General features: G+C 42.6%; 1 protein-coding gene across 1 annotated transcript; it reads right to left on the minus strand.

Annotated features, from left to right (window-relative positions):
• Window positions 1-1,402: 1,402 nt before the first annotated feature.
• Window positions 1,403-3,491, minus strand: LOC119527665 (disabled homolog 2-like). Its single transcript, XM_037827938.1, has 2 exons — window positions 2,484-3,491; window positions 1,403-1,853 (listed from the first exon to the last, which is right to left on the minus strand). The coding sequence occupies exons 1-2, from the start codon at window positions 3,331-3,333 to the stop codon at window positions 1,678-1,680; spliced, it is 1,026 nt and encodes a 341-aa protein (XP_037683866.1). The 5' UTR covers window positions 3,334-3,491; the 3' UTR covers window positions 1,403-1,677.
• Between the last annotated feature and the right edge of the window lie 9,510 nt (window positions 3,492-13,001).

Genomic DNA, 13,001 nt, shown 5'->3' on the forward strand with positions numbered 1-13,001 from the left:
ATGTAAAACTCATGCATAGTAAGTATCTTGTACTCACTAAATGTGTATTGAATGAATGAATGAATTAATGTATAAATACATGCCCAGATGAATAGATGAATGGATGGGTAAATTTCCGGATAAAAGAATGCATATATGCATGCATTAATTAACAAATGCAACACTTTCTCGTGAGAGACATAATATGGGCCATGTACACTGTTTCTGCCTGTACCAACTGACCTAGAAAGCAAAAGTGGACACAATGAGCCCCGAGGCTGGGTCCCTTCCTGTTGAAACAGAAACTGGCCCCACCTCTTGGTCAGTGCCCAAGGAAGTGCCCTGCCAAGCAGAGCACAGGGAACCAGGCCAGAACCACACATCCCTTGATACAGATGGGCCCCTAGAAAGAAACCTTTTATCTCTCCCAAAAAGGCAAGAGGTAGTCCCTACTGAAAGGAATACTTGCCTAAGCCTTCTGATTCTAAATTAGTGGTTTCCTCTGTATTTTGTCTTTTATAATTCCAGATATTTTAATTCCCATTTTTTTCACACCAAGAAACATGTATATTTCAAAGCATGATCACACCCAGATTTTGCCAATAAATCTCACCCTCTTCTTTTCTGTCTCTCATTCTGTCATACACACTAGAAAATGGCAATTATAGCTCATAAGCTAAAGAGTCCAAAAGATTGAAGTGGTCAAGAAAAATGACTACATAAAATGCTATCTTAACAAAACCTATCCATCTTCATCTATTAAATGCACAAGCGAGAACGTAGAATGTTGGCCAAAATGAAGCTGGCAAAATCCCACTTGGCTGGTGGTAGTATAAATTGGTAAAGGCCTTGAGAAAGCAACTAAGCAATATATTTTAAGAGCTTAAACATATACTTATCCTATGGCCCAGTAATCTCACTTCTTACAACAAGGATGTGATGCAAAATAAACAATCCTTTATTCTTAGAACATAATCCAAAAAAATTTCTTAACAGAACTAAAATAGCAAACCCCACCTCACCACTCCCCACACTCTAATCTTCCTTCCTGTTTTCTCTTCATAGTGCATAATATATATTCATGTTTGTGTTTCCTCCAGAGAATCTCAGAGATATGTGTCTCTAATGCCTTTAGACAATGCTTTACATGTAGTAGAAAATTAATATTGAACTAATGAATTATTTATAGAAATGAAAATTAAAAGCTAACTAAATGCAAAAAAGAGTAATAATGGCTAAGTACATTTTGTCATAGTCTTTTTTTTTTTTTTTTTTTTTTTTTTTTTTTTTTTTTTTTGAATGGTAAAGATTTGAAAATTTATTCAAAACAGTATGATCTGAGGGGTTTGTAGTGGCTGCATCTCCCAATCAGAGGGTACATGGTAGAGTGTTCTAGAAGGTTCTACGGACACAATAGGCATGGGCTCAAGTATGGAAACTACTGCATTTACATTTAAGCTAGAGAGTTGAGCTTCTGAATTTATTTAAAGCCACAGACTCAGTTTAGCTTTAACCTAGACAGGAAGTGAAAGGCATTTTACAGGTCCAAGAGGCAGCAAGAAATAAGGCAACAGATAATATGTCAAAGCTGGAACAAGGGCAGAGGTCAGGACGCATCTGGCTATTAGCTTTGTCCTTGACTGCTAAAAAAGCCAACCTTTTTGTTCCTCTGGATCGTCAGCATACCAAGTTCAGAAGTTATGCAAATGGATTTCCAAAAGGATCCCTATATACATTAGGAGCTGTGGGTTGAGGAGCCACAGGGATTTGTGGTGAAGAACTGAAAGAACCTTTAGAGAAAGGGTTCTCAAATGCATTATCAGCAGATTTGGTAACTGGCAGGGCACCTTGTCTTGGAGCTGGCTTTGGCGGTTCATTGATTTTGCTCAACAATTGATTAGCATCAAAGTCATCATGGTCTGCATTATCTTGAGGAATGCCAACTTTGCTGTGAAAATAACTGGAGAAAGCACTGGAAGTCCCAGAGGAAGACTGCTCTCCCTTCCTTGCATGTACAGGTGGCTGCCGCAGTTGTAAGTCCTTAAACATTTCTTTTACTTCCTTAACGTCTTTATCCCCTAGTGGGTCTAAGGCAGTGAAGGCATCTTTGGAGATGTCCTGGGCAGCAGCAGTTCTAGGAGGTGGCTGAGGAGGAGCGACCAGAAGAGAAGGGAGCATAGAAGAGGATTGGGCTGGCACAGGAGCTGGAAAGACATTGCTCTGAAAAGGATTCCCTAAGGAGGTTGTTGAGGGCCAAGCGTTAACTGCCACAGATGCTAAAGGGCCCCAAACAGCAGAGGCTGGAGGGGAGGTTGAGGTTGCAAAGGATGAAGGCTGGTTCCAACCTGGAACAGCTGGTCTTGTGCCAAAAATAAGCGACTGACCAAATCCTGAAGGTTGACCACCCACAATAGCTCCTGGGACCACTGAAGGGGACTGATTGAAGACTAAGGATGGTGGGGGGTTCCATGGTCCTGCCTGAGGGGGTGTAACTGGTACACCACCTAGACCCGTAAGGGGCCCTACTGGGACAGAAACACTTGTTTTGAAGAGATCCAGAGGGTTGGTCTGTTGGGTTGCAGGTTGTCCTGTAGGTGACATCTGGCCTGGAGATTCTGAGACGGGAGGAGCAAAGAGGTCTGATGGGAGCAAGTCACTGGCTGAAGATGTTGGACTATTTAGGTCAGGAGGTGTAGACATGTCCCCAAACAAATCCATCTGGTCAATACCCAATTTCAATTTGGTAGTTTGGTCATCAAGAGTCAGGAGGTTCTCACTGCCATTCTCTACTGCTTTGTTGGCTTCTTCAGTCTTTTTCTTTTCTTCTTCTTTTTTCTTTACATTGTAGATAACTTGAAAGAGATCTTTAAGATCAACGACCAATGGCTCGGCCTGCTGCCCTGTTTTTATGGCAAAAAACTGGTGTTGGCCTTCTCCTCCACATACATAACCAAATGCCCGGTTGTCTGTCACATCACGAGCAATGAAAGAAATTTTATTCACTGGATGTTCATGTTCTATTACCCCAGTTTTCTCATCAATTAATTTTATCCCGGATAGCGAAATGTTGACCCAGAGCTTTTGTTTGTGCTGTCCTTGAGACCGAGCAGCTGCCGCCATTCCCTTTAGTTTCATCATAGAATCTTGGCTCATTTTATCCCCTCTTGCATCTGGCACATCATCAATGCCAATTAGCTTGGCCTTGTATTTCACACCATCACCTTTAAACCTGGCCAAGAGATACTCATCTGTCTTTTCAGAGCCTTTCTTCTTTTCCTTCTTTGATGGGGCTTTTGGTGCAGCCTGTTGGTCAGGATGACCGTTGGTTGTACTCGTCTCTACTTCGTTCGACATGGCAAGAAATTAGGCAGCAAACCCTGGCTTTAGTGGAGACTTAGTGATACCAGGTGATTTCCGGTGGAGAAGTCTCAAATGAACATACCCTACAGACACATGCTAGCTAGCGCCTCTGCGATACGAGCATGACTCCTCCGTCCCCGGAGCCTCCAGGCTGCAGCCCATAGTCTTTTTTTAATAGACTATTTTTTTAGAGCAGTTGTAGGCTTACAGAAAAATTACACAGAAATTTCAGAGTTCCCATATATCCACCCCACCCTACCCCCATCCCACATACAGTTTTTCCTATTATTAACATTTTGCATCAGTGTGGTACATTTGGTACAACCTGATGAACCAATATTATTATAATTGTATTATTAACTGAAGTCCAGAGTTTACACTAAGTTTCACTCTTTGTGTTGTACAGATCAATGGGTTTTTTAAAAAGTATTATTATAGTGGTAACATGTATACAAAAAAAAATTTCTCATTTTACCCCCTTTCAAATACAGTTTAGTGGTACTAATATTCATAATGTTGTGCTACCATCATACTATCCATTACCAAAACTTTTCCGTCACCCCAAACAGAAACTCTGTACCATTAAGAAATAACTCTGCATTCCCCATCCCTCCCCCTGCATCTATAATCTACTTTTTGTCTCTATGAATTTGCAAATTTTAATTATTCCATATCAGTGAGATCATACAATATTTGTCCTTTTGTGTCTGGCTTATTTCACTCAAAATGATGTCTTCAATGTTAATCCATGTTATAGCATGTATCAGAACTTTAGCATAGTCCTTTGATGGACTATTGTGTAATCATAACAAATGTAATTATGATAACTATATCAACTTGGAAAATAGATAGACTGTAAAGGGGGAAAGCAAAATACAGAATGGTATGTAGGTGTGGTAGATTGTTACCGCCATGGCCTCCAGTGAATACCACTTCCCTGTATACACATATTTGTAAATTTCCCTTCCACAATGATACAAGACTTAGCCAGGTGACATGCTTTGGCCAATGGGACATTAGCAAAGGTGACATAAGAAGCGACTTGAAAAGTGCTTCTACAGTGGGTCTTGTTCTCACTCTCTTGCTTCTTCTAGAACCCAGCAGCCACATGAAGAAGCTTGTTAGAGACACACACTTCAGCCAACAGCCAGCACCAACCAGCAGACATATGAGTGTGGCCATATTAGACCAGCCATACCCCACTGAGCCACCAAATGACTACAGTGGGATAAATGACCACAGCTGATATCACCAGAAGAAATGCCCAGCTGAGCCCAGCCCAAATTGATGACTCAGAAGTTTGAGCAAATAAAAGGGAAGTGGATTTATGCACTAAATTTTAAATGTGCATATATAGAAGGAAAGTAACAGAGGCGTTTACACAGAAGAAAAAAAAAAAAAAAACTCACAGCAACCCTTACATGAAAGAAATTCAGGAGAAGAGACCTCTTGACCCGCAGCCCATGGCCCCACCCACCAACACAGAAACCAACATATATTAGGGAAAAAGTTATTTAAAGGTGGGAAAAAATGAAAAAGCTTAAAATCATACAAGGTCATCCAGCACAAAATTCAAACCTTTCTCTAACATGCTGTACAAATTACCACTCCACCTCCACAAACTAAGCTTGCACGCTGGGCCTCTTGGGTCATTTTCTGTGTTTTCAAGCACAGTCAGGCTGAGTGGTTCAACTGCCTGATCCTGCCATCCTTTCGACACCCATGAATATCAGGATGGAGTGGTGGGTGAAGGGCTCCTTGCTCCAAAGAACCAGACCCCAGTTGGCCAGATCCCCCCACACCTTGCCTCACTGTCTCCTGTGAAGCACTAGGGTGCTCTATGCATTTACAGCCACCACCCATAATTGAGAACGTTCATGAGTTTCAAAGCACCATTCCCTGACTCCTTCAGCACTATGTGGCATTCACATAGTGTGCCCGAGGCTTCTGCTCTGTGCCAACCCCAGCTGTAGACAATCCTACCAAATCGAACAAAGGGTGGCATATCTGACTGAAGCCTCCTGGTACAGAGGAAGGAAGGGGAGTTTAAAGTAACACTTGGCACTCAGTCTCTGCTTTCTTGCGTTTCCTGGGTCGGCCCTCTAGTGTGGGGATTCCACACTGGAATTGTCAGCAAGCTGTCTCACAAGAAAGGTGTTTGCTGAGTACCTTCCCAGTGGCTGTCTCTATTCCAAACTTGGAACTGCTGCGGCTGACTCATCTCTCCCTTGCGGCACCGATACTCAATATCTAGCCACAGCAGCCGCCTCAGAGCCCCGGGCTGACTCGTAGCTTTCTCTCCTGACCCTGCTCCAGTCTGGTTCTTGCTGCCAATCTCAGGTTTCCCGGTGCTAGTCCTTACTTTATTGAGCATGGAGGCTTTTATGTTTTTCCTTCCCCATGCTAGCAAGTATTTGTTACTTATTTCCCTGTTCTACATCTTTGTCTCTTTCATAACCCTCCTTTCCTGGGCTGTTTTCCCTCCTCTCCTGGTCCTGTAATTACCCCTTTTAACTCAATTACGTGACCTTCTTTTTTTCCCACTTCCCCTTTCCTTCCATTGTTATGCAGAGGGAGGGGAGGCTGCTGAATGAAGGAGACAGAGAATTGGATTAGGTAGCAGGATATCCCAGCTGTTCTCTTCCTAGTTCTGCCTCTGCCCCTAAGGTCTCACTTCCAATTATCCCCACACCCATGCCACACTCCGCCTTCCCACTTGCAAAATGGCAAATGAGCCAGGAATGTGGAGGAATCAGTAAGGGGGCCTTGGTTGTGGCGCTGAAGGGGAGGTTCTGGGAGAAGTCGAAGGTGGAGGCATCTTCTTACCATTTACTCAGGTGATCTGGAGACTCTGATACTACGAAACTTCAATCTTAGTATATTATATACAGGAAGAAAACATTGGAGTAAATAGTAATTAGGTTCAGGGGAATTGATGCTGAGAAAATTTGTATAAAATCCCCTTCCTGGAATGATTCTCTCAAATGATGATGCATACTTTTGTGGGGACGGAGGACCTTTGAAAATCTGATAAATGATATGGACTCTATCCCCAGGAAAATGCACATAAACCTATAAACCCAACCTTAGAACCTCACTGCCTCCTTGAATCTCCTGGTGCGGATTCTCTGGAGGTGCACCAACGCCTTGGTAAGTGGTGTAAGCAGCCAAGAGCAAGCAATCAGGCCTTTCCTTCTTTGTAAATCCCATACAGAGTTCAGGGCAGTTCAGAGAAAGCATTCATTTGTTCATTCATTCAACAAGTAACTCTTTGAGAAACTTCCAAGTGTCGGGCCCCACGCTGGGCCACATTGTGAGGCAGAAAGAGGTGAATCAGACCCAGTGCCTGCTCCCTGGATGCTCACGGTCTGGTGGGGGAGACCAGCAGAGAACAGACAATGAGTGTACAGTGATGAAAGAGGTAGCAGAGGGAACTGTGGGAGACTTAGGGGGCCAGAGCTACTTCCCACAGTTCCCCCCTTCCCACAGCAATCAGTTCCTCTACCTCCCGGACCACAAAGCAAAGTCCTTTTACAAAAACAAGTATACCCTGAGGGCTATGGGGCTACTGTGATTTGGACAGATCAGAGTCCCCCCTCCCTTCCCCGTACCCTTCCACCTTCCCTGCCCCCGCCCCAATCCAGCTTTTGCACCTCCACCAGGTAGGGCCGGTCTTCCTCAAATCTCCCCACAGGCCCCAGCAGTGCTGCCACAGGCTCCGCAACTGCCCTGTGCCCACTGCACCGGGAGCTGATCTTGCTCTCCAATCTGCTTTTTAAATAAGTAAGAAGTATTTCTAGCACTCCCTCCTTTCTTTGCATACACCCTATTCAGCTGAATAGTTGAGTAGTTGAATAGTTCCCCACGTGGAAACAAACAGTAACAAAAATAACTAGCTTTAAGGAAGTTATGGATTTGCAAGAAATCTGGCAAGTTCTAGTCTGAGTCCTACTTGGTTTTCATTTACAGGACCTGAAGCTGCAGGGCTGAGCTGGGCTTCCTGTCACTTCTTCACAGACTTCTAACTTTTTGGGGGCCTCAGGGAAAAATCTTCAGGTCCAAACTTGGGCATCTGCAATTCTGCGTGTTTGGGTTGGAGGCTGGGCCGCATGTGCTTATCCCGGCTTTTCCCCTAGCACATCTCTGGCCATGGCCCCTGGAGAACCCTTTGGCTCTGGCTGCCCCTTTTACCTTCAGTTCAGTTCCAGCCTTAGTTTGCCAGGGCTGCTGTAGCAAAGGATCACAGACAAGTTGGCTTAAACAACGGAAATTTATCATTTTATAGTCTAGAGGCTACAAGTCTGAATCAGGTGTTGGCAGGGCCATGCTTTCTCTTGAAGGAGACACTCTGTTCCAAGCCTCTCCCCTGGCTTCTGGTGGGTCACAGGCAAACCATAGCATTCCTGGGTGGCCTTTGTGGTGGCATAACTCAATCCCTGTTTCTCTCTCTCTCTCTCTCTCCCTCTCTCTTTCTCTCCCCTGTCTGCATCCAAATTTCCTCCTTATTGAGACACCAGTCATACTGGATCTGGGTGATCCCCATTTCAGTTTGGCCTCATCTCAATTAGTAAAGATCCTAATTACAAATAAATTCATTTTCACAAGACCAGGTGTTAGGACTTGAACATGTCTTTGGGAGGGACACAATTCAGTCCACGCCAGTTTCTTTCCTCTTGGGTCTTGGAAGAGTCCTCCCCAGGGCTTCAGGCCCTTTTACCGTGATAGGCTTTCACCACTCTCGGAAGTTCTTCTGACTTGGATCCCTGGAGGTCCTACTGTAATGTACATTTGCTTTCAAGACTATTTGATTCTATTTTAGAAAATGAGTGTTTATACTTTGTAAGACAAAGGCAAAACTTTTAAGATTCATTAAGAAAAGATTATAAGTAGAAGATGTGTGTGTTAAACATAGAAAGAATGGAAGGACAGAGAAATATCTAATATATTTGAGGTACTAAATATACACGAGACACTGGAACACTAAATATTCATGACACACAGAGAAATTAAATATTCATGAAGTCTTACTCCAGAAGATGGCAAGCAATCTGGTCCCGTGTATCCTCGGTCCAAAATATTCACATAAAACCCATGCTCAGCTGGCTGACTGGCAAGCTGCAAAGGATTGCTAGGTGTACTTGTCCCTGCATCTCTTTGGACTTAGTCTGTGTCATTGATCCAGGGAATCTTCCATCTGTGGGTGTGTCCTTGCTCAAACCTCAACTTTGGTTCCCTGTATCAGTAGGGAAGGCTGATACAGCTTAGAGACAGAACATATAAACACTGTGTCCCCAGGATTCAAGTACTGCAATTCTTCTACCCCACTTGTACTCTATACTTAATATGTTAATCCACCTCATCTTTTTCACCTTGCTTGTGTGTTTTAGCTTGATTCAGTTAAGCACATTATTTGAACATTTAACATGGTATGAGAGCGTATCTATTCTGTGGCCTCTGGGATAGCTGGCCTGGTAGGGCATTTGGAGGCCACCATTGCATCACCTTATAACATCTACTCTCATACCCCTTGTTCATCTAAATCCTATTTGGCTGGTATTCTGGTTTGCTAAAGTTGCTGTTATGCAAAATACCAGAAATGGATTGACTTTTATTAAGGGGATTTAATAGGTTACAAATTTACAGTTCTAAGGCCATAAAAGTGTCCAAACTAAGGTATCAACAAGAGGATGCCTTCACTGAAGAAAGGCCGATAGGGTCCAGAACAGCTCTATCAGCTGGGAAGGCACTTGGCTGGCACCTGCTCGTCCTTTGCTCCTGGGTTCTGGTTTCAAAATGTCTTTCTCCAAAATGTCTCTTGGCTTCTGTCTCTCTTAGCTTTTCTCTCTCAGCTCCTGTGCATCCTTGCTTGTTCTCCCAGGGTGTTTCTCTCTAAGCATCTGGGGGCCCTCTCTTAACTTCTCTGGGGCAAACTTTGGGCTTCATCTCTTAGCTTAGCATCTCCAAATGTCTTTCTGTCTGTATCTCCAAGTGTCTGGGGCTGTGTTAGCCCCTGAGTGATCTTAATTAGTTGTGTGAACTAATCAAGACCCACTGTGAATGGGAAGGGTCACATCTCCATGGAAACAATGTAATCAAAGAGTCTCATACACTGTTGGGTGGTTCACATCTCCATGGAAACAACCTGATCTTGATAGACAGACAAATGAGAGAGAGAGAGAAAGAGAGAGAGAAAGAAAGAAAGAAAGGAAGGAAGGAAGGAAGGAAGGAAGGAAGGAAGGAAGGAAGGAATGGTAAGAAAGAAAAGAAGGAAGGAAGGAAGGAAAGAAGGAAGAAAGGAAGAAAGGAGGAAAATGGCCAGCCTCATAAATCTGGAATCCTTGAAACTTGGCATATTCCAGGGCAATTTCCCATTCATGGAAGAGATGGATCTGTGACCTAACAAATAAATATGTTATTTTATAAAAAGAAATTAATTGATGCTCTAGCCTTCCTTTCACACTTATAGTCCATTGCAAATAGCAGAAAACCAACTAAAACCAGCACAAAGGAAGAGTGGAATTATTAGCTCAAATTGTGAAGTGTCATAGATAAGCTGGGTTTAGGAACCTCTGGATCCGGGGTTTCAAATGATCTCTTTCTCCGTCTCTTGCATCTGTGCTTAGCTATCCTTTTCTCTCAAAATACATCTCTCCAATATATTTTGGCTTCATTTTCTGGCCTGCTCTGTACGTAATGGAAGAGAGCCCTAACTTGGCTTCATTCTTATGTGTGTATTCCCAGAGAGAAAAAAGATCCTTTCCATACACCAATTACAAGGATGACTTTGGCCCTGTTGAGGTCACCTAATCTTCCCTGAACCAATCACATTCATCATTGTGCTCAGGGAGATGGAGATGTCTGATTGGCTAGTCTAGTACACCCACCCATCCCTGTAGGGTAGGGGCAGAGCTCCTATGTAAGCAGTCCCACCAGGCCTATGTGAAGTAGGGATAGGGGGTTCCAAAGGAAGAGTGGGGATACAACAGAAGTCCAGAGATTTGTGTGTGCTGGGGGGAGTTATGCTCAACAATTCCTTCTTGCTTCTGTTCATGGAATGTTCTCTTTCCATTCCCTGGAATGCTCTCCCCACACCCTCACTCCCCAAATCCTATGTGGTCAACTCAACCTTTAGGTCTTAGCTCAAACATCACCTACTCTGAAGATGCCTCCCCTGACCTTATACATTGAGTCCATCTGACTGACACCCTCATAGCACCTTATATTTCTATTTCCTAGCAATCTTTTAATTAAAAAGTATTTTTAAAATTGGTTTGAAGACTGTCACCATTACAAGGCTGTAGAAAGCAAGGATCCCCACAGCTTTGGCTCTCTGTTTTAGTCATCATTGCATTCCTAGTTTCTAGTTCATCTGCACATGGTAAGCACTCACTCCTTCATTTATTCAGAAAGCAAAGGGCACTGAGGGCACAGGTAAATGAGATATATTGTCCCTGAATTCAAGAAGATCAGTATAGGAGCTTCTGCATATGTATTGGGCCACTAATATATATATATATATATGGGGCCATCAATGGATGATGAGATCAACTTGATAGCTTCCATCCCCAATTTTTAAAACATGAAATAGAATAGAAAATAGACTAGACAATAGCAGAGTGTCTCATACATAATTAGAGTATTATTTTATTAAATTTTATTTGATCATATAATATTTTATACATACATACTTATGTGTACACACAACTATGTACTGGATTGCAATGTAAAATGCATTTTTTTTTTTTTAAGTGAAGTTTGAGTCACAAAATTTAAGAAACCCTGCATTAGGCTTTGCCTGAACTGAAGTGTGATACCATAGTATCCTCCCAGTCCACAGGTCTCAGAGCTCCAGATATTGAGTCATGTCATCACTGGAAAATAACACCTGGGAAGCTCATTCAAAGAACCGGAGTGGAAGTGGAGACACAATTTCAGGATGCTGTTGCAGAGTGAACTCTGGATTTCTGTGCTTTGGTTGGCTTGGGTTACATCCTCAAGGCCATTTAATCATATGTACGGTCAGGTGTGTTTTCTCTATTTTTTTTTTTTTTTTCCTTCCAAATACAGATGACTTAATGGTTTTCAAAGTTGAATAAAAAAAAAATTGCTTCCATATATGGTTGGGCCATAAATTGCATGTTGCTAAAAAACTCTGAGTAAACTAAAGATCTGGAGGAATAGAACCCAGTGAGGCTGGAATACAGAAGACAATAAGGTATAATGGAAGGAACAGGGGCTATTGTCTTGAAGAGATGGGTTTGAATCACTGTTTTAGCACTTGCTGGTTTCTGTGGCTTCTGGTGAGGGGGCCTAATACTCCTTTGCTAAGGACTCAGAGCAAGGCCCTGTGTTAACTGTGGAGTGTATACAAATAAAACCTTTATCCACACCCTGTCCTCAAGGAATTTACAGTCTGGAGGGGATACAAGTATATAAATAAATAGCCCAAATATAATTCCGTGTCAGTGGTAAGCTTCTGTAATGTATTTTATCAGTGATAAATTCATTTATTTATTTTTAATCATTCATTCCTCCCCAAAATAAGTATTAAGGACTATCCAGGTGGGAGACTCTGTGCTGGGGATGCAAAAAAAAATAAGACATGATCTTTGCCCTGAAGGAGTTCAGTCTGTTGACGTTTTCCATCTGGGGATATGAACACTGTTTGTAGTGGTTAGGCCTATATAGTAAGAAGACAGGCAGATCTGGATTTCAATTTCAGGAACACCACTTTCCCAGCTGTGTGATCTTGGGCAGTTATTTAAGCTCTCTGTGCCTCAGTTTCCTCATTTGGAAAATTCATATAATAATTGTTCTGACTTCATATATCTATTATGATTAAATGAACAAATCCAGGTACCTAGCCTGGTGCTAATAAATAGCAGGGAAGTACTCAATAAAAGTTTTCTTTTCAACTTTATAAAATGGAAAAACATTCTCTTCTTCAGTGTTTAAGACTTCAGATATAAAATTAAGTGCAGTTTTGTAAAACTAGATATTGAAATTAATGAGTGAATAAATAGTGATTGCAAAGGAGAAGTAGATACAGTTGTAGATGAAAGAAATGCTTTCTCTTTGAGTTCTGAAACAATTTTTTTTCCTTTAGGTTCTGTGTTTCCTCTGTGGAGTTTCTTAAATTTAGGTCTATGTCAGTAGGATAGGCTATGTTCACTGCAGTTACAAACAACTCCTAAATCTCAATGGCTTAACACAGCAAAGGTTATTTCTCGTTCATGCACAGCCTGCTGCAGCTCCTGGCAGCCCTCCAGGGTAGTTTCTGTTCACATTTCATTGGCCCAAGTAAGTTGCACTGGCTCCACCTAACTTCAAGGGCTCCGCCTAACTTCATGGGAACAGAGAAGTACAACCCTCCCAAGTGCTTGGCAGGAGAAGAGAACTGGAAATATTAGTGAGTGGAGGTAATGCCTACCCTAGGGTTTCATACCATGCATTCTGCACTCTAACCACACTGGCCTCTTTTGGTGTCTCAAATGGCTGTGTTCCCGCTTGCCACAGGACCTTTGCCTCAGCTGTTTTCTCTGATTGCAACACGAAAGTTGCACCCTTTGCCTTGGTTACCGCCTACTCTTCTTCAGTCTGAGGTTAGTTGTCCCTTCCTTAGGGAAACCTTGGCTTTCCCTCTGACTAAGTCCATTTCCCCT

This window comes from Choloepus didactylus, chromosome 1 (assembly GCF_015220235.1).
Source record: "Choloepus didactylus isolate mChoDid1 chromosome 1, mChoDid1.pri, whole genome shotgun sequence".
Lineage (NCBI taxonomy): Eukaryota > Metazoa > Chordata > Mammalia > Pilosa > Megalonychidae > Choloepus > Choloepus didactylus.

What these genes read in the sequence shown, in the direction of transcription:
- LOC119527665 (XM_037827938.1), bottom strand. Translation starts at nt 3,333, where the DNA reads ATGTCGAACGAAGTAGAGACGAGTACAACCAACGGTCATCCTGACCAA. An exon ending in AGGGCCCCTTACGGGTCTAG is followed by an intron (nt 1,854 to 2,483) that starts GTGGTGTACCAG and finishes GCAAAATCAATG; the next exon opens with AACCGCCAAAGCCAGCTCCA.